Source organism: Rhyacophila brunnea, unplaced genomic scaffold (genome assembly GCF_057557595.1).
Source record: "Rhyacophila brunnea isolate RB1 unplaced genomic scaffold, BYU_Rbru_1.0 scaffold_19, whole genome shotgun sequence".
NCBI lineage: Eukaryota > Metazoa > Arthropoda > Insecta > Trichoptera > Rhyacophilidae > Rhyacophila > Rhyacophila brunnea.
The window spans coordinates 7968255-7990541 of NW_028232848.1; the positions used below are offsets into that span (position 1 = coordinate 7968255).

General features: G+C 32.8%; 1 protein-coding gene across 1 annotated transcript in view; it reads right to left on the reverse strand.

The window, feature by feature from the left end:
- Nucleotides 1-9772: 9772 nt before the first annotated feature.
- Syt4 (Synaptotagmin 4) overlaps nucleotides 9773-22287 on the reverse strand; it is a 34691-nt gene continuing 22176 nt past the window's right edge. Inside the window, exons 4-10 of the mRNA XM_085945902.1 lie at nucleotides 18189-18436; nucleotides 15626-15766; nucleotides 13981-14094; nucleotides 13519-13636; nucleotides 12099-12226; nucleotides 10662-10851; nucleotides 9773-10023 (exon numbers count right to left, since the gene is read on the reverse strand). Coding sequence (XP_085802028.1) covers nucleotides 9904-10023; nucleotides 10662-10851; nucleotides 12099-12226; nucleotides 13519-13636; nucleotides 13981-14094; nucleotides 15626-15766; nucleotides 18189-18436 — 1059 coding nt within the window. The 3' untranslated portion in view covers nucleotides 9773-9903. The remainder of the gene's footprint in view (nucleotides 10024-10661; nucleotides 10852-12098; nucleotides 12227-13518; nucleotides 13637-13980; nucleotides 14095-15625; nucleotides 15767-18188; nucleotides 18437-22287) is intronic.

Here is a 22287-nt window from a genome sequence, read left to right on the forward strand (position 1 = left end):
TATTGTCATGTGCTATTTCAAAACAACAATTTTAAATATGAGGGAAGCTTTTCTTAACATGTTTCAGGAATACAGAAAACAGCAAAGCGACGTTAGCCTAAAAAACCTATTAATGCTACTGTATGGGAATTATATTTTCTCCCTTTAATGTTGACATTGGCAACTTTGAAATGCAATTGCTGGATTTAAAAAACAAAGAATTATGGAACTCTAAATTTGAACGTCTCTGTGCTGATATGGAAAATAATATTGTAGAAAAACAAATAATGTGAACTTAGTTCACAGCACCAGTGGCGCATCTAGGATTTAATGTTGGGGGGGGCCCAAGGAGGAGAATGTAAATTAGTCCCATAGGATATTTTTCTTCTTCACAGCCTAATTTCTCGTTTATCGGTCTTTGGCTATTGCACTCGGTGTACCTACACCATGGTCCCCACATCCTGAAACGGGCCCTCAGGCTAGGATATTTGGCGGGCCCCCTACCTACCGCTAAGATTAAAGGCAGTGTGAAACACTACATAAATGTTCTTCAGATTGTGTTTCAGTTCAAATTAAGGGTACTTATACAGTGAATCATTGGCGATTTTTAATACATCTACTTTAATAATGGAGCTGTCGAGTATTGACACATAATAATCAAAAAATATATTGCACAATTATATAAGTAATTGAAAATGTTCATGATCATAAAGTATAATAGCGCCGCAGGCGATTTTTTTTACTAATAAAGCTAATTTATGATGTGTGTTTATCTCACTTATCTGGTCAACCCGACACGCCGGGCCCCCCACAGCCCGGGCCCCCAGGCTAGAGCTCTGTCAGCCCTCCCCAGCCATGACCTACACCACTCCGGAATTCGGGTGGACACCGAGAATTTTTTGACAGTTCCAATAGGGATTGTGTTTCTAAAAAAACCTGACATTAGTGTTTCGAAATTTTTGTGTTAGAAATTAAAATCTAAGAAATTTTTCTAAAAAGGGTGCTGGAGAATTATTACAAATCATTTTTTTGCCATGTTTTTATTTGTCTAAGCCCAACGGTATAGTTTATTGACTTTCAATTTCAATGTTTAAAATCATTCTGATAATTTTCATTTTTGGGGGGTGCCAGGGCCCCTTGCCCCCCCCCCCCCCTGGGTGCGCCACTGCACAGCACAAGTGGTCTGTTTTGAAAGACCTGGAGAAAGAAGACATGATGATTTTTAACACTTGGAATAGTATTCCTGACTCATATAGCGTTTGCTGTTCTTTCCCTTTTCGGTTCTACATACGTCGTTGAAACTAGAAAATTGTGTAAATCCGTTTTAATCGAAAATTGACTTTGAATGCCATCTAATGGCCGTTGATAATATCTATCCATCTTGCAAATTTTGTAATTCCAGAAAAATTGTAACATTGTTAAATCATGGATGATTTAACTCCAAAACCATATATTTGTATAGGAAACCATAATGTTTTTTGTCTCTCCTGTAAAGTAGTGTTTTTGGAGTTACACACTTTTCTAGTTTCAATGACGATATTCATGCTAACAATATGATGTAGCAAGCATGAACCTCATCAAGAGTAAATAATTGAGAAGTCATCTTATTTATGCCTGGAATCGTGCCTAAAATTAAAGACAACAACATACAAACCTGACTTACCCAAATTTTTCAAGAAGATGCAAGGCTTTTGTTCACATTAAGTGTGTCAGTCATTGTCATGATTTAATTTTATGGATACCTTACATACAATTAAATTGTTATCAATAAAAAATAAGATCATTATTAAGTATGAGATCAAGTTTTATTCAGTACATATATAATTTAATTAAGACTTAAAACTTTTATTTTAGTTCATTAAGTTAATAAACAGTGTAACTACCTATATAGTTTAAGTTAAAAAATTTGGCTCTCTAAAGAAATCTTAATCGTTGTACTGTTGATATTTGGCTCTTTTGACTAACGAGTTTGCCGACCACTGTCTTAACCTGACTGATTTAGCTGTCGAAAAGCTTTCTCAAAGGCTTGGCCCTACTCCTCTCGGCATTCTATGTCATGTTGTAATGCCTCTGTCAGTGGAAGACCCGTGGCACTCGGGAATTGGTGTGATCGCCAAACGGTCGCTCGCGAGCTACTGGTAGCTCGCGGCGGCATTTTCGGTAGCTCACGCAGGATATTTTTATTATTTCATATTTATAAATTTGCCTTTTATTCCGAAATGAAATATTTCTCGAACTGATCCACAGATGATAGAAACAGACCCACATATGTAGATCTTGATACTTAATTGCATTCGGATGGGAGTGACAAGGTACTCACCGAGAATTGAAAAAATTGTGGAGGAAAGTGAATGCCATTCTTTTCACTAATTATTTTTACCTTTTTAAGTTTGGAGACCACTAATCTGAGGGATCCGATGTTTGCTATAGTATTCTGACGCGGCATGTCTAGAACACAAGACAGTAATAATGTCTCAGCAAAGAAACACAATGTCGGTTCAAGAGAAAAGGAACATTCTTAAAAAAGGTGACAGAACATGTTGACGTTGATATGCTCCAATCCAATGTGTATGATGTTTTAAAATTTTCAATAGTTTCCCCCAATTTATGTTTTCCTTTTCCCTTCAATAACGTAAAATCGGGGTATGAATGTAGTTTTATGTGTAGAAATGAAACCAATTTTAAAATACAGAACCATTTATTTTAAAACAACCGTAAGTAACACATACGTATTTAAAAGAACACTAGAAAATGATAAAATCAGGTGGTATAATTCATATTTTTTTATGAATTACGAATTATGGTTGAGTAAATCTAAAAATTATAGTTTAATTAAATTCGGATGTCTTTTATTTTGATATGAAAATCATAGTGAGTACCAAACTGTATAAAATACCTAATACAAAAAGCATTATTAGCTGTAACATACAATTAAACATTGAAATTGCCTTATATGAAAAGTATATTATTTCATATGAGTATTTATTTATATATTTTTTATTAAATGAATCAAATATCAACAAGCTTTACAATATTGTGTAGGTATTGGTGCACAAATTTTCTAATGATACATTTTGTAATATATTTACGACAGTTTTCCTTTTACACTTCGTGAATATCAATCATAAGCAACGTCTCACAAAGAGAATTAATTTAATATTGAATTTTCAAGTTTTTGAAACTGTTGAATTCAATTTTATTGTTTTTAACAAATTATATAAGTTGATGTAAATCTGTCTCCCAAAAATCACTGTCAGATCAGATAAAATTCTTTGTCCAAGGAGAGATGCTTTGGATAAAGTTTTGAATTAAGAGACATATAAATTAGCCAATAGCGGAAGCTAATGTTTTAGTGACACATAATTATATTTCATGCAAACTACGGTGAGAATTTTATTTTAATATATATTTTCCAAATTGTTGACGCTTAGTTAGTTTTATTTTGTTATTTATTCCATTACTTTTGGAGCATTTATTAGAATTTCAAAATATTTCAAATCCTGTCGATTAATTATTAGTGGCCTTACTGAGTTGGCAACAGAAAAACTTGCCAAGTTAGCCAAATAATCTATATCATAAATTATGACATTTTTAACTTTTCTCTCTGTGTGTTCTAGCCTTTATAATTACTTACCACATAGTATAATGACATACCAATATGATGTAGTATATTTCATATTATACTTACCTAGTTATTATATGGGCATACACAATTAGAGCTGAAACTCGTACAAGATAATTTTTCTATGCCATTTTTGTTCCGATATAATAATACTATGCTCTTTTTCGCAATTCAACCACATAAGACCCAGCGCTAACTGGCAATACCTAATGTTTTTGACCTGTCAACCTGACTGGTCAGCTCTTGATCTTGTTTTTCTCACTACTCTTGGAATGTAGAAAACTTCGCTAAGGTGTGCGAGTATACACAACCTAATACAAACATTCTTTCATAAGAGTTTTTTTCTTCAATGCTTTTTTATTAATATCAGGTATACAAAGGTTTTTTAATATTGAAATGTTATAATTTATTGAGGATTGTCTTTTATACTTGCATGTTATGTATTATTTTGAAAGATATAAGTTTAATAGAATATGTTATTTCAGGAAATATCTACACATATTGACATAACATGGTTATTTTCTGTCCAAAATAAATAAATATTTCATAATACCATGTGGAAATATCAATTGTATTATTAAATATTTGTAATAAGTGTTTTATTTACCACTACATAGTCATTATTTGAACATTTGTAATATCTTTTGATTGAATTTATTGATTTGGGAACATTATTTTAATGAAAACTGAACAAGTTTTTCCATTTTAACATACAAGATCTTGTCATAAGTTTTTTTCTCAAACATAGTCAGATCAAACTAATAACAAAATGTATTTATTGATATTTTACCAATTTAACTGTTTTAATATGCTTCTCTCTTTGGAAAGATGTTGTATTTACATCATCATAAAATGTTCTGAATATGAATCTATTGCAATCAAAACTTGAATATTTTGCAATCAAATAAATCTATTGTGATCAAGAAATTGAATATTTTGGAACATTCAGGAGAATTCTACACCACTGAGATGCAAAAAGTTCGTACATTTATCTAATCACATAATATTTTAATATTCAAAAGATGTATTTTTACATTATTAATTAGCAATTACTTACTTTATACAAGCGCACTCAACCGCGTATGTACTTTACGGGGAGTAAAAGCTAATAGAGAAATATATGTATATATTATTATATATAATAACGAGCCAATTATCGATAAACATTACCAATTACATGTATAATTGAACTATTCTTTAAGTGATAAATAGCTAAATAAATTGAAAATATTTTTATTTATTTGATTCTATGTACATTTTGAAAGTTTCTTTCAACTTTGCAACAGCTCGGAATCACCATCTAGTCAAACACATCTTTCTGATGCTTGAATACCTACTATAAATAAATTTAATCAAATGAAGGGTACATCACAAAAACAGGCTCAACGACAAAATGATAATAATAAAGAGCAAAAAGAAGAATGAAATCATTTTTGGTTAGAAAATGGGTTTAATATTAAGTAAAATAATTTATATATTGATTTCTCATTTATTTTGAAATACCTATAATGAAAGTGAAAAAAGTAATAAAAACATATTCTACGTTTTTGTGCAGTTTCATACATAATGAGCCAATTTTTGCCTTGACTACACTTTCTTTTCCCTTCATTTATGAAGCAATGAAATCGATTTATCTAGTTTTAATGATACCATTCTTGAGCACTTCATCTGTTGAACAAATTGGCATTTAAATTTAAAAAATTAAAAAAATGCGATGTGCCCGTTTTTGCCGTGTACCCTTCAAATTATATCGTCGATGGGTTAATGCAAAAATATTATCTTCCAGTTTTTACCAAAGTTGAGTTATTATACACAAAATGCCCGTCTGCATCATACCTCTCTATGCTGTAAAAATATTGTACGTTCAAATAGGTTATTTTTGAGAAAATATCATCTCATTAAATTCAATTCTTTCACATTTGTTTTTCTCAAAACATATAAAACTGGACATACAACATCTGAGCACTATTACATCGTTGTGATCTTTATAAAATTTCCCACAATATAAAAAGATCATTAAACATATCTACATAATAATAGTTTTGTACCGACCGACTTAATCCTGAATTCATAACATCAAATTTCATTTCATTTGTATATTATAATATGTATATAACACACATTCAATAAATTATACGTGCCAGATCTTAATTTTACTGAGTTACATTCTTTGTTCGTAATTATTATAGTCCCAGCCGTGACTATATCATCGTACAATGCCAGCGATGGTAGAAGGAAAAAAAAATTAACTCAAAAAATACTAAATGATGAAAGTATGAGGCTTTCTTTATCTATATATTATAAGAATCTGATTACATTGACTAATGTGGAACAGAATTTAGTTGCAATAGTGTAATCACCTCTGCCGGTTAATAACTGACCACGTTAGCTGCAGATTTGAAGAATTACCGGACTACTGAAAAGCAAGAGTCCCATCCGTAACTGCAGTACAGTTTGGTGATTAAAATAATATGTGTTACGCCATAATGGATTTATCGCATTCTGGATAACGGGGAAGATACAACTTCCCTGTTGTCACGATTGGAGAGATTTTGCTTCTTATACATTCTGTTCCACAGAAGTGTGGCATTGATTATGGCAAAATGTGACCAACAGGTTGGTTGATCACGGCCATATTTGTAATTTTACAACATCACATCTTTATAATATGCCCTGTGATCTATTATAAACATATTATGAACAGATTATAAACAGATTTCATATAAATTGAGCGTATTAAATAATTTAAAACTCCAGTGAAACAGTAATACAATACATAATTAGGAATATGATTAGTAGCTTTAAATGTCATAAAAATATATATTTAATGTCATCAATGATCTGCAACAATTCGATTTAGAAAACATTCTAATTTATCTTTTAAAAAAACCTTATTTTTCTGTAGGTGTAATATATATTATATTTCCCTTTTAAAGTTGATTTAAATTAAAAATATTAAGTATATCCATTGTTTTGATTTATTACATTTTTATTGAATGACATACTGGTGAAAAACCATATCAATGCAATGTTTGTTTATTTAATCCTTTCTATACTGCAATTAGTTAATTGGTGTAATTAACGTAAGAGTTGGTGTAATTACGGCACGTAAACGTGCTTTCGGCAGTTAAATGGTATATTTGCAACTGAGTCATCTCAAAACAAATAAATTTAAACATACTGATGAAAAACTATAATAATGCAATATTGGTTCATTTAAATGCTCCCAGATTAATGATTCTAAAAGACATAAAATAACACGTAGCTGTTAAAACCGTGTCCAGAAACTTGTAGGTATGCAGTTCACCGTATTACACTTCACCGTGAAATGTTATATTGGAAATATATGGCCGTATATTAAAGACAGCCTAACCTCTTTGGGTTGTATAGTACTGACATAAAATTCATATTTAAATAAAACACGGTTCTTGTCAGTTTACACTTTATACGAAGCCAGCAGCAAACAAATTTTGAAAATAGCCAATATATCGGATTATTTGTTAGGTTAGGTTAGGTTTCCATTCTTGAATTGATGAATTTTCCCAAAATCAGCTATGAAAATTGAATTAATATTCATATTGAATCTAATAAAATTGGAGACAGTGTAGTATACGGTGATCTCTTTCCGATAGAATGCTCACGGCGAACTGAGCCACGGTGAAATGTTTTACGTACAATTTACATGTAACCCATCAATGCATTCTGCGCTTTTTTATTATATGGATTTGATAAATAGCTCACAGATATAATATCGATCACAACATCAAAAATGTTGGTTACATCTGATCTACACCAATACATGTGTTGCAGAATAAAACGGAAACACAACAATTTTTCCATTTCCACAATTCAACTTAATACGCTCTTATATTTCAATGACAAATGTATGTTTTTGCATATTTATTTTATAAATGTCGGTGTTAGTATCATTGAAATATAACTCTTTTATAAGATTTTCATTAATAAGATACCAAAATATGCCTGGGTAATTAATTCTTAATGACGTAATGACAATTAATTCCTCAGTAGAATTACAATTTAAAATATATATTCAATGACGAAAAGTTTCAATGAAAATATTATGGATTCAGTATGTAGGTAGTTGGCCAAACTTTTACTATGTATTTATTTACCTTTAATAATCATTGCAAAAAAGGGTTCATTTAATAAAATTAGTATTTTGACCTTCATTCTTATTCCATTTTTGTGAGCTAACTATATATGTATATATAATATCATTATATATATATATTATTATACTATGCTATATTTTGTTCTGTGAATAGAGCATTGCCACAATATATTATTGTGTAAGTAACATTTATTTGCGTAGGTACCTATTCGTTAAAAAAAACTATTAACCTACGATGATCGCTGAGAAACGTGTGTTTAAAGTAAATATTATGAATCAGATATGTACAGTTCGGTGAAAATACTATAATGATCGAAGATTCTGTTAAAACAGAAAACTGTTATATTGTGTTTCATTGCCAAATAAATATGCAAATAATAAAAATGTTTGGGAATTTGTTTTTTTTTTAATGACCGGCAGAAAACAGTATTATTTCAGATAAAAGGAATACATTATAATTGGCAAAATTAAGAAAAATGTCTCTAAAATAACAGCTGTTTCTGTTTCAATACATAGATCAGTAGGCCAGATACGAAGACTTTAAATTAATGGTGTCTTAATTTATTTATTTTCAATTAATGACTATAACAAGCAATATCTCACAATATAAATTAAATAAAATCTAGATCATTTCACCCATAAACAATCCTAAGATAATAACCAGCTCAGCCCCAATTCCTCAAGTCATCAATTCTACCTAATTAAAAGCTATTCATTCTGGAATGTGTAAAGAAGTATGGCTTCATTTTTAATATATTATACAGATAGTATGTACCTTCATAATATTTTATTATACATGCTTAAAATTTATTTTTGTCTATGCCACATAAGAACACTAATTTAAAAATTAATAATTCATCTATTTCACAGATGTCAATAGTAAATAAATAATAATTATATTCACAGATATTTTTTAAAATTATGAAACCGTAATCTGGTTCGTTGCTACGCTATAGCTATTCGTAATAAATAATTAATTAGTTTGAATCATCGAATTCCGGCCAACAAAATGAATTGGACATTCACGCTTGAAAACTTTTTATCGTAAAATATTTAAACAAGCAAAAAGCATAATATTGCATTAATTGAATCGCTGACTTTTTCTTTTAAATAAATTGTGTGAGTAAATCTTAAAAACTATGAATATTAGACACTGTTTTTACAAGCTTGGGAGATGTGAACGTAACTAATTATGATGAATAACTTCTATAAAATATTATAATATATTATTTTACAAGAAAAACTTTGTAATTAATAATGAATCGAATTAAAATTTATAATTTGATTACATTAAACTGGTAAGAGACAAATTTACATAAATGTTGCAATTATATCGCCTGTACATGTGCATGGATTTACTTACAGCAATAGTATTTTAAACTATCGTGACAATAACTGTTTACACCTAAAAGTGCTGACTGTCTCTCCAGTCTCATTCTTCAAGAGTAAGCGAGACGTGATGTTGACATTTTATCGTACTATTTGACAGTCGTAAAAAGCGGTTAATTCCTAAATGAGTCTCTGCACGGTGTAGTTGGTTTTTTTCTCGGCAGTTTCGCAACTATCGTTAAACTGTCAAAGTACAGATATAGCACAAATTTCAACTGTCGCGTGCACATTCAGAAGATGCTGAACTTTTCTGATTCATGCAAGCAATTTTGCAACTTGCACGATAATAAATGTTTACACGTACATTTTCTTGTTATGACTGTGATAATACATACAGTCAGCAGTAAATCCATGCGCGTGTAAAATATTAATTGCACCTTGCCGAATCGGCTTGTCTCCCTTGACCTACCTACACCGATCATATGTGCAAACTTATAACCTTTTTCTGAATATTTTATTATTGTTAATCATTGCTTATAGTGAAACCTCTAACTGCTTTAAAACACTGGAAGCGTAATGACAGAGTGGATGAATTTATCTCTTACTATTTTATTGTAATATTCACATACAATCTTAAATTATATAAACAAGATAATGATAAATAAATAATATTAATTGTTAAACAGAACTATGTAAATTAAATGTATTATGAAATTACAACATGCATGAAAACGAAAGGTATGATTTCTTAACACAAATGAGTAGGTAGCTAATTTTACTAAGCAAATTTTTAGACACGCCTCAAGACGGAGTGTTAAAGTGAGCTTGGGGATGTGTTTATTTATTCACGTAGTTTGTGCCAGTCGGCTATCTGCCGGCGAGGTGAATTGCAGACCTCGTTCCAATGATGGAGGGCACTGCCAACCGTTTTACTTCCGCCCAGCTCCAAGCGACCAATCACCTGGAATATAACAAGTAAAATTCATTATTTCATTATGTTTCTTCAGTTGATCCGAATTATGAATGTTCAATAAAATTTATCATAAAAAATAAATTGCATCTTTTGTATTCAATTGGAGTGAAGACCGTATCACTAGCAGGCCAGGGTGGAATTGAGAGAAACGCACGTTGTCGATGCCGGCAGGAGTTTATTATATCGTTATGCAGGGTATTGTCGTTGGCGGTGGGTTGTAGACGCGGTCTTTTTTTCGCTGGAGATGCTTGTGGCTTGGTGTCCGAGGCGAGAGAGAGAGAGCGGGCTTTCCGCGCGCATCCAAGTGCCGGATCCGCGGCGTCATCGTGCTCGGCCCTATCTCATGTGGCCGTTTTCGACAGACCGCGTCTCTGTGTTTTGGCGGGAGTACGGACAAATTCGAAAGTCGGATTTAAGGAGAGGCGGGCTCCGCTCGGCCGAGGGTTGCGAGAACCGCGAAGAGTGGACGTAGGCTGTGGTGTTTTGGGAAAGTTGATGGTTCGGTCCGCCCTTTGAGGTGGTCTCCTGTGGGAGACCTTCATCTGGTATCAATGTTACTAATAGCCACTACACATCTTCTTGAGCTTAGCACAAATACTGAATATGGATGATAAACTAATACTGACCTCGTTTTTGGTTACTCGATCCCAATCCAGAAGGAGGAATTCCAGAGAAACCGAATCGAGTCCCTCTCCACCAGCCGGGATGTCAAAGACAAAACTCTCATTGAACACCGGATTCAATGTTCTCTTCTTCACGTGTGTTTTCTTCTTTGCAATTCGTTGTCCATTATATAACAAATACATCTTCACGTATCTGAAATTAAAAGCATAAATACATTATATTGTAAACATAATTATAATAATACGGTTTTGAAAAATAGTTTTTATTACTTCCATAATAGTAGAAATGTTTATTAAATAAATGGTTTATTTTATTATAATATAGTGCTTATTCTGCATAATTTTTTAGTAATCAGGACTGGTCTCATTCGCTTCAATGGGACTAGGGAATCCAATCCCGAGCCAAAATTCTGATCCCGGGATTTTGGGATTACAATTTGACAATCCCGGGATCCCGGGATCGGCATTTTTTTCCATTGTTAATATAAAAATTAATTTAATATTTACAAATAAAATTGATAAAATCGTTCAAAAATAAATCTAGTATAATTTATACTATTTAAGACATTTATTGTTAATATTGTATACGTTCAATCTTGGAAATACATAAGTTTAATGGAGTAAATAATATTGCAATATAAATAATAATGTGAATTTAATATGAGATTGCTGTTTCTGATAGTAAAGACTTAATGAATGGGTTATCAAGATTTAAAATAGTAAAGCAAATCATGGTGTACTTATGGCCTTTCCGCTTCATAAATCTAATTAGTCAGCCAAATATGAAACTTCCGTAAAACGTATGAGATCATGGTGGAATTACTTTGTTAATAGTGTGAAGCATTGTTTTTTTACAATCTTTCTCATTTTTATTAATTTATGTGAAAAAATAAAATGAATCGGCAACTTACACATGGGTATACCTAAATCAAATTTCATTCAAACTCAGTTTATTTCTAATGTAGTTATTTGTTATTAAAAGTATTTTTTCTGTTATATTTTCATTTTTATTTTATTTTCGGTAAAAATTGATAAAAAAATCAATCCCGAAAGTTTTGGGATTATGTTTATCAATCCCGGGATTTATAGGTATCGAAAATAGGTCGGGATCCCTGGATTGGAATCCCTAAATGGGACATTGTCAACTACTGATACATTAAACAACATTTCATCTGCAATAATAACAAATTTAGAAAAGAAAACAAAAATATTTGTTGAGGATATTAGACGATAAGCTCCGGTGTTTTCAAAATATCAATTAAACGATATTTCATGACGTCATATTACGGCTGAATTTACACACTACTTGTTACATTTTCACGACTGAATTGCTATGGGCTTAAATCCATCTCACATGACACGTTGGTCATCCATGAAATATACCGATTTGTCTAGAATAATCATATCCTATAAGGGTAAATGATAATATTATATACTTACGGGTCTGCGAGTCCAGTGACATCCATTTTGGGTAGATTCCTGGCCTTCAATAGCACAACAGTGAGTCTATTGGCTGCAGGCTGCCAACATAACGAGAGCAGCAGTTCTCCTCTTCCCTGAGACCGAATCTGAAGAAAAAAATATACAATTCTATTATATCGTCTACCACAGAGCTTCAATAATACTAGAGGGGCCTTATGAAATTTTAGTACTTGTACTTTATAAATAAATATCAGGCACTTTACTATGAACAAAGACATGATAGAAATATATGTAACGGTTAGAAAGTAATATTTTTGACGCTAAATAAAAAATCACAGAGCACTTATTAATTTTAATATTCTTCATCCACAATTAGTTTTTTTAGAATAAAAAGAAATGACCTAACTTGAAAAACAATATTAATGATTCGTAAATAAAATTTCGCAATTCAAGGACATGTAAGACTACTTATTTTTTGTCATATATTCCAAGAATTTTAGAAAAAGTCTGTCAGAAGTTAGCCATGTGGTCAGTGAATCGATACAATAAGAGTGTAAATTGGAAATGATTGAGAAAAGTGTGCGTGAGAAAAATGGTATTTAATATAGTCGAACTTGGTTATTACGAGGAAGATGGGACCGACTGAATTTTCTCGGTATATTTATTACTCTTTATATTGTTAAACAAGCATGGCATTCATAAACTACAAAAGAAGTGGTTTATTGTAATGAAGTGCTGAACCTACTGACTTCACAGAGCTTGGATTTTTTACATGCAATTTCAACCATATGCTTGGATACTTTTTCAATGCTGTCGGCGAAAACACCAATTAGGTACCAACTTAGACGATTAATTAGTGTCATAAACGTAATCCGATCCCGGCGGCATCGGTCTAGTTAACTTCCCGGTCAAATTTTATTGCTTAGGGTCGAAAATGTTGTTTTTCAACGATCGACACATTAACAGTTTCGCTCGGTATACCCGAGAAGTAACTTTGCAATTGTACACAGTGACAATATTTGTGTGTAATACGCACTGCGTATTAGTAAATGCCAGGCGCCTGATCGGCTGATTTCATCAAATAATTCAAAAAAAATCTATTCCAAATTGCAAGGTTACGCAGAGAGTAGTTCTCGCTCGTTATAAAAGCGAATAAAAGTATTTCCTAAAATGTCAAGGAATGTTTCCTCATTACATCCTAGATCTCGCTATTTCCGTGATCGTAATAACCAAGTTCGACTGTATTAGCCGATTATGACTGAAAATACTCACTAATGGTATCCCTCGAATTAGTATGTCACATTTATACATTTATTATATCTTTTCCAGTGTACCGCAGGATACTGTCAAAACTAAATATGGTGGTTTCTAAGATTACAAAGCCATTGCAATGTTGTGGTGACAATTATATCTATCCATCATCACTATTATTTGGTACCTTTAAACTGCGAGGCTGAATCTCCCGACATAACGGGAGAGCTTGAGCACCAGCTCTGGAGAGGTCGACAGTTCCTAGAGCGCAGAATACTTCACCAATGATATCGTCTCGTGAATACCTATGGAAAATGATATTAAAATGAATTTTTATATTACACAGTGACATCTATGTATGATACTTTAAAGCTTCCGTTTATAAAATATCTATGATCAATTATTTGTCATGGAGTGACATCTATTTTCGAAATATTATAGTTCGCTATTTTCGAATTATTGCAATTGGGTGCAGTGACATCTATTTATGATACTTTAAAGCTACTATTTATTAAAATATCTATGATTAATTTGTTGAATAGTGACATCTATTAACAAAATATTATAGTTCGCTATTTGTGAAAACAAAATTCGAATTATTGACTATCAATAAAATGGATTGTTGAATACAAATTTAATATGGTAATACCTATCGAAACTAAGGATCACAAAGTGTAGTGTGATTGTTGACAGTTGGTTGAAGTTGATTCCGTAGAATGTGAAGTCTTCATCGTACACTGGATTCATTGTTTTACGCACAACCCTGTAAATAAAAAAAATAATTTGAATGACGTTACACAGTCGACTATGGGTTGTAATAGAATTAACCTTGAAAGGGCCATGATCGAGTTAACTTCCAAAGTTTGTATCTACCATCAAGCTACAATCAAGTTTTGTTTTTATGTATGTATGACAAACAAATTTTATTGCGATTGTTAATCTAAATTCTAAATAATGATATCTTGCAGCTAGCTTAATCATTAGTCATTGTAGTTGTTTTCAAGTTCATTTTCAAATTATGTTTTGTCTTCAAACAATCTTAAAAAAGTCGAGATGGTTTTTGTAAATAACCCACAAGGAGCTGCATGGCATAGAATTCGCGAGGGGTTTACGAGACATTCCTTAGTGCACACAAAAAGCAGATGATCTCGCTAGTATCGAAATAGTGAAATGTTTACTTTTCAATATCTTAGAAAGTAGATTGACTGCATATTTTTTTTATAATTCATTTTACAATTATATGAATAGAACCAATAACCAAAAAAATAGACTCATGGCCCAAGGAGTATCGTCGCTTATCTACGCATCTAACTGAATGACCCCACGTCTCGTGCGCTGCGCTGTCACCTGTGGTACGGAATTGGTAACATTGTATATTGATTGAGTGAATGCACCGTTTACAAAATTGGTTTAAGTACCGTTTTCTGTAGGTATTGCACTTTTGATTTGAACACATAAAGTTAAATAAACAATAAAAAAACAAGGCCTGAACAAAAACGAATCATAAGTGCGAATGAGAAAGCATTCGGCACGCTTATATCTCCGTAAGATGCGTTAGAGTAAGATAGAATTTCTACGGCTGAATTAAATATTTTTTGGAAACGTCGCCGGTAAATCTTGCTTTGAATAATTACATTCATTTAAAAACTGCGAGCATGTGTTGCTGAAATTTATTGTTTTTGTGTTAAATATGAATTTAGTGGTAATTATTTTTAGTTATTTTAGTAGAAAATATGTTTAACTATGTTCTGCTTAAATTTGGTAGCCGTACTAAGAAGCAACATAATGGTATAACGTTTCATAGTTAAGTTAATAATAATAAAATTTAGGTTCTACTGTGCATTATACACGAGAATAAAGGCTTCATTTTATCGAACAATAGCCACTCTCTTTCTACTATTTTTTTCCGACCATGTCCGATCCTAATAGGATCATATGGGCCTCCACAGGGTAGAGGTTTGTATTAAGAGATTTTATTTTTTACGAGAAATGGATGTCAGCCACTTGCTCAACCTATTAGGTCCATACTCTGACTCACACACAAATTGAAAAACAATATGTGTACTTGCCAGCCCCAGGATTCGAACCTGGGACCCACGGCGTTATAGTCCAACGCTTAAGCCGCGCAGCCACCGTGGGTGTTTAAATTAAATTGCTTAAATACTATACGTATATATAGATACAAATGTGCTTCCATACAATCCAAACTGGACTCTTTATAAATCATTGTAATATTATAAATATACCGACTTATAATAAATAAAAATAATGAAATAAATGGTAAAAATCAATACCTTGTTTTAACTTTATGTTGCTTGTCTGGAAGTAACTGCAGTTTGACGTATGGATCACTGGAACCAAGATTTGGATCCTTGGCTGGCAAATCTTCGCATTTGACGACTGAGATGATAAGAGAGCTCTTCTCATGCTTGTACCTAGAGAGTTTTAAAAATTGGATAATTCAGTAGATAAGCATTTTTTCTTTATCATTGCAAGAGGTTGAAAATCATGGTTGATAATAATTATATCACCTTTTCTACAGCTATCCTAAACAATTATCCCATGGAATTGTCCCATCTCATGAGATTACCTATTCACCTGATGTATCTTTTTCCAAAAGTGTTATTTCCTCGTTATTTACTCTACATTAAGAATAAGTATTAAGATGTATTTAAACATTCCTACTTCTTAATTAACTATTTCTTTTATTCAACGAATAATTCACAAGATTTAAGAATGTACCATTCTAATTATTGAACATACATCATTTTGAAAAACACTTCTGAGAAAATATATTATAACCAATAAAAAAAATCTGAAGAAGATCCTCGAAGGAAACCCAGGGGGGAAAGGCCAGTGGGAAAGCCACGCACACGATGGGGTGACAATATTACAAAAGATGCCATCCAGCTGCTAAAAATCATGAACTGGAAAAGACGTGCGGAGGACCGTTCCTGCTGGAGCACGGCGGTGGAGGAGGCCAGGGCTTGACTTGAGCTGTAGCGCCATCGAGAAAAAATCCTTTTGAAAAAAGTAAGACACTCGGCAGGATCGAGCCTGAATCTCTTGGATTTACGCCCTGTCCGCGCATTGTCCACTATGCTACTAGGTGACATACTATTACAACAAATTTTAACTATTGGCCTTTTATAATACCTGCTCATCAGTGCTCTTCCAAATCTAGCTACTATTGGGAATCAGTTTTTGTTTATTAAATCAAACCGATTGCCAATAGTAGCTTGTTTGGAAGAGCGCTGATGAGCAGGTATTATTAGAGTTGGGTTTCGGGAATTTCCCAACGGGAATTCTTGAGAAATTTTCAAGATTTTCATTCCCGAATCTCGAGAATTGAAATTCTTAACATTTCGGGAAATCTCGGATCTCGAGAATCTTTCCTCGGGATTCGGGATTTCTTTATTATCAAATATTAATTGAAAAAACGATTTTCTATATGAAAAATAAATGGACAGAAAACACAAAACGTTCAAAGACTGGTCGGGGCATTTAACACAATTAAACCAACGTCGACTCAAAATGGGCGCAATTTTTGCAACATCAGGGAATTTTGTGTCTCAAAAACGTACGCGATTGTCAGATGCAGCGATTGACAGTCTGTGTTTTTTGAAAATTCTATTTTAATAAATAATGTTCTGAATTATTATTGTTTCCCTTCTTCTATTTTGTTTGTCTTCTTAAATAAATAAAAATAAATCATATTTTTTTGGAATTTGTCTGTTTTTACACTGATTTTAGGATTTTTACAGTTTTTTTTTTAAATTTCCCGATATCTCGATAATTCTTTTTTGGAAATCCCGAATCTGGAGAATTCAAACTTTCATCACGGGAAATCCCGAATCTCGAGAAATACCCAACTCTAGGTATTATGTATTATAAAAGGCCAATAATTAAAATTTGTCGTAATTAGTATGTCACATAATAGCATAGTGGACAGTAAACCCAAGAGATGCATTCGGTATCTTACTTTTTTCAAAACGATTTTTTCTATTGGTTATAATATAATTTTTAACCATGTAACCATGTAATTTAATTTCAAAATTATGTAGGTATATTCCTAATTCTTTTCATTGCGAAAATATTCAAGTTGTCTTTCCTCCATAATCTTTAATAACCCCTTTGTAATGTCTTTACAAGGTGCCATGATTTGCTACTGTAAAACATCGCCTCCAGGATACATGCGTTGAGCAGGTGACATTTCGTTCTGAAGAGAGGTGGAAATGGAACTGGAATGGACTCATGAGTATCTCATAATTATTTTGAAATTATTACCGTGGCCGGAACCTTTAATTCCGATACGTTAGTTCCCCAAACCGAAACTCATTCTGAATGGAATACTACAAGACTTAAATCAATTTATTTATATTTTAATTCAAATTTCAAGTATTCATAAGATGTTATTAATAGATACATATACAGATATAACTAAGTAAGTAGGTATGTATTTTTGATTTAATTTAATAAAACGCATTTTGTTTGGTATTGTCCCTCGTAGTAATAGTAGTGTCCCTCTGAGGCGGACGAAACCGGTCCAGATTTATTTATTTAAAGAGGAATAAGTACTATTTTTTTTTTTGTTGAGTTTTATTAAATTAAATCAATATTAGGTACAATGCATTTCCACGGTTTCATGGTGGAATTGACATTTAACACAATAAAAGAAATTAAGTAAGTATAAATATTTTGTAAAACCTGGCCCTGGAATCGAATCAAAGGTAGGTATCAGGTTTTTTCACTTGAACATATAGAAAATGACAGTTCTAACGGGTCTAGTAAGCATTTTGCATTGAGTTCAATGTTGCTTCAACAAATGGAGGTTTTCCATTAAATAAACTAACATACCTCAGCTTAAAGTGCAATTGCCCCAGTTTAACCACTGGCTCTTCGGCTTCCCCGATGATTCCATTATCTCCAGGCTTCGGCATGACGATGTCAGCAGCGAGTGGAAGAGAGTTGGCCAACTCCTTTTGAGGAGTTGGGGGCGTCCTGGCTTCTGCGGCTCCCTTCTCTGTCTCCGAGTGGAAAGAGTCCTTTGGGGGATCCACAACGGTCGTTGGGGGCGATGGTGGGTTGCCCATAGCTGGTGCTTGCTGGAAGAAAATATCAAATTAATCATTGTACGTTTAAACCAGGTAAGTGCCAGCGCCATGGCTCCCACAAAGGGGGGCTAACAGGGCTCTATCCTGGGGGCCTCGAGCTCAGGAGGGGCCCGGCGAGATGAGTCGACCAGATACGTGAGATAAACACACATCACAAATTTGCTTTAAAGTAAATACAAAGTTGCCTGCGGCGCTATTTTCCTTCAGTAATGTTATTATTTAAAATTATGTGGTTTATGATACAATTTTCAATTTTGTATTGATACTCGACAAGCCCATAATTCAAATGGAAGTATTAAAATTAATTAACATATTTAAAAAAAAAACACTAAATTTACACATTAATTGTACCGCGTACATCATTTGGAAAACGCTACTGTAGAGTGTAATACTGCCTTTATCCTTAGCAATAGGTAGGGGGGCCCGCCAAAGATCCTAGCCTGGGGGCCCACTTCAGGATGTGGGGGCCATGGCTAGCGCAATTTAGTCGGCAGACACTGTAGGACTACGTTTGAGCCCTCTGTCGTGTTTACAAAAATATAATTTAGAAATTTTTATTTAGAATATTGTGTTTGTAACATTTATATTATTATATATTTTTTAACACTGCAACAGGCCATGATGCCCAATGATAGTAGTGTAGGTAGTGAAACAGTAGTGTAATAGAAATAGAAATGAAACTATCACAAACACCCAAGCTTTGAGAAAATCACATAAATATAAATATTACCTATTGTGACCTTACCGGGCATCGAACCCGGAGTCCTCGGATGAAAGGCCAGCGTCTTACTCACCTGATTACGATGGCCACATCATGCCCTTGTCAATTGCCGACTCAAGTAGAAAGCCGATACATTCACAACGAGTGTCCTACCTTTTCCGCCCCCTCCCGTTGCTGTCTACGAATGACCTGTCATTGCCTGTCATTGTTCTATAGAGTGCTCATACTGACGAGTCTGTCGTATTCACACATGGAATGGTTTGATTTGGATAGATGAGTTGACATGATAAATAATACACTAGCATTAACACACCTTCTACAATAATGTAATGCATAGATCAATGCTACATATTTTTTGGAAATCGATATTACCACCGGTTATTGTGTGAAGGACTAGTCTGACTTTAACAACTCATGAATAATAGGAATGTACTATAGTATTTATAAAAAATAAAACTGATAGTTAATATATTTGATTTGAGAATTTTTTATGATTCAATTTGAAACGTGAAAGGGCGAATCAATATGTCAAGCAATCTGGGATCTGATTTTGACAGCTGAACACTGTACCACTCGTTGCTTGTGCAAAAAGATATGCTTAGACTTTATTAATCTAAAAATGGTGCTGTCTTGTCGGATTAAGGCACATAATTAAATGGTGAGAATTGAACGAATATAAGCGCACCAGTGACCAAAATGAGTAAATCGGTTACAATTAGGGATTCCAATCCCGGGATCCCGGGATCCCGAGCTATTTTCGATACCTATGAATCCCGGGATTTCGGGATTGATTTTTTTATCAATTTTTATGGAAAATAAAATAAAAGCGAAAATATAACACAAAAAATACTTTTAATAAAAAATAACTACATTAGAAATAAACTGAGTTTGAATGAAGTTTGATTTATACCCATGTGTAGGTAGCCGATTCATTTTATTTTTTCACATAGATTATTAAAAATGAGAAAGGTTTCAAAAAAACAATGCTTCGCACTTTTAACAAAGTAATTCCACCATGATACCATACGTTTTACGGTAGTTTCATATTTGGCTGACTAATTAGATTTATGAAGCGGAAAGGCCATAAGTACGTCATGATTATTTGTTTTACTATTTTATGTTTTATTATAGTCTCGCTAATCCATTCATTATGTCTTTACTATCAGAAACAGCAATCTCATATTAAATTCACATTATTATTTATATTACAATATTATTTACTCCATTAAACTTGTGTATTTCCAAGATTGAACGTATACAATATAAATGACTTAAATAGAATAAATTATACTAGATTTATTTTTGACCGATTTTATCAATGATATTTGTAAATATAAAAAAATTATATTAACAATGGAAAAAATGCCAATCCCGGGATTGTCAAATTGTAATCCCGAAATCCCGGGATCAGAATTTTGGCTCGGGATTGGATTCCCTAGTTACAATAAAATTGTATGTATTACATTCCGCCGTAGCTCAGTTCACCGTTGCTGGTAAGAGGTGACCGTATAGCATTGAGATCAAACAAATACGCGTTGTTCGTGGAGCATTATAATATACAGTAATGCTCCAATTTTATTGGATTCAATGAGAACATTAATTATTGGATATTTAAAAATTATGAGTTGATATTTACGAGCACATACCAGAATTTTATATAAATTATACGAAATGATCGTAGTTCTAATTTATTTAAGTATCCATTTTCTTCCGCGGTTAGTTTATATAATATATTAAATCAAAAATGATTTTTTGAAACATAATAAAGTCTGCCTAAATTCGTGTATTTGTGTCGGCTGCATATTACGGACTATTTCAATAAACATAAAATAATGGCGGTAATCAATGACATTAATATGGACGAAGTATCTGGAAAAAAATGACACTTACTTTTTTATCGGGTCTGCCGAATGACATAATCTGTTCTAACGCCATTACAATAAAGGTGATCCCGATGCTTTTTGTCGAGTCTGTCGAATGGTTCGGTTCGAACGGGTTCGCTCAAATGAACATTGACACTAGAAACACTGTTCTAACGCCATTACAATAAAGGTGATATTGCTATAAATTCCCGATGCGTGATATCGCATAATGGAAATTGCGTGACGTCTACCTATACATGTGCGAATGTCGCTATGCGCGAATTTACTTGCAAGCTACTGTATTGAATGCGTTGTCCATTAATCATGTCATTGGCGGTAATTGACTTTGCAACATATTTTCTCGATAAGATTGAGAGTTATGAAATCATAATTTGGCAACTTCAACAAAATTTTTGTTCACTACTTATGACTAGGTATTTTACCCAAACACACAAAATACCCGGTTTTAAAGAACTTCAAGTCGAGATTGGAAATGGTATTCTAATTGCGTTTAAAATTTAAATTCTTTTCGAAAATTTCGAAACAGGGAATCCCGCCCAAAGTTGCTAATTTTCCGCGCAAATTTCGCTTTTATTTTACGCCACTCTTATTTTTATCATTTATGCAAACAAAAAGCCCATCGCTCGGGCTTTTTAAATGCGCAAAGTTAAAGCCCCTTTAATAATCCGGCTTTTACTTTGAATGCTCCATAAAGAGGCTCATTAAAGCGGGGAGAATGAGTTTTTTTCGAACTAGCAATTCAGAGCAACTTTATATCAGACTAGCAACAATATGATTAACCAATGTTTGTTTCTCATCAAAGTTAAAATCAGAGCTGGAAATAGAACTATAATCAGACTCTTTGATTCCATACTTTAAGAACACAGGAAATAGAAACCCTTTTGCACTATACACGCAATGGCAAGGGGTGGAGGTAGGTTGTTAAGATTCGGCATAAATAGTGCACACTTAACTTTGTCAGTCATATATTTTTTAATTGAACGAGAATTCAATTAATTGCAGATGGTACTGGTTAGTTTTTAAAATTCAATTAAACCCTGCCTAAACCAAACCATAATATTGTTGGTATGCTATGGGCCGACAAAAGCAGTGCACATTTTTTTAGTCATACTTATTGATGATTGTTTTTATTGAATTACGAATACCTATTTACAGATGGTGTTGGTTATTTTTTTTTAAATTCATTAAGCCCTGCCTAACCAAGCATGGTAGATAATCCTTAAAATCCTTCTACCCAT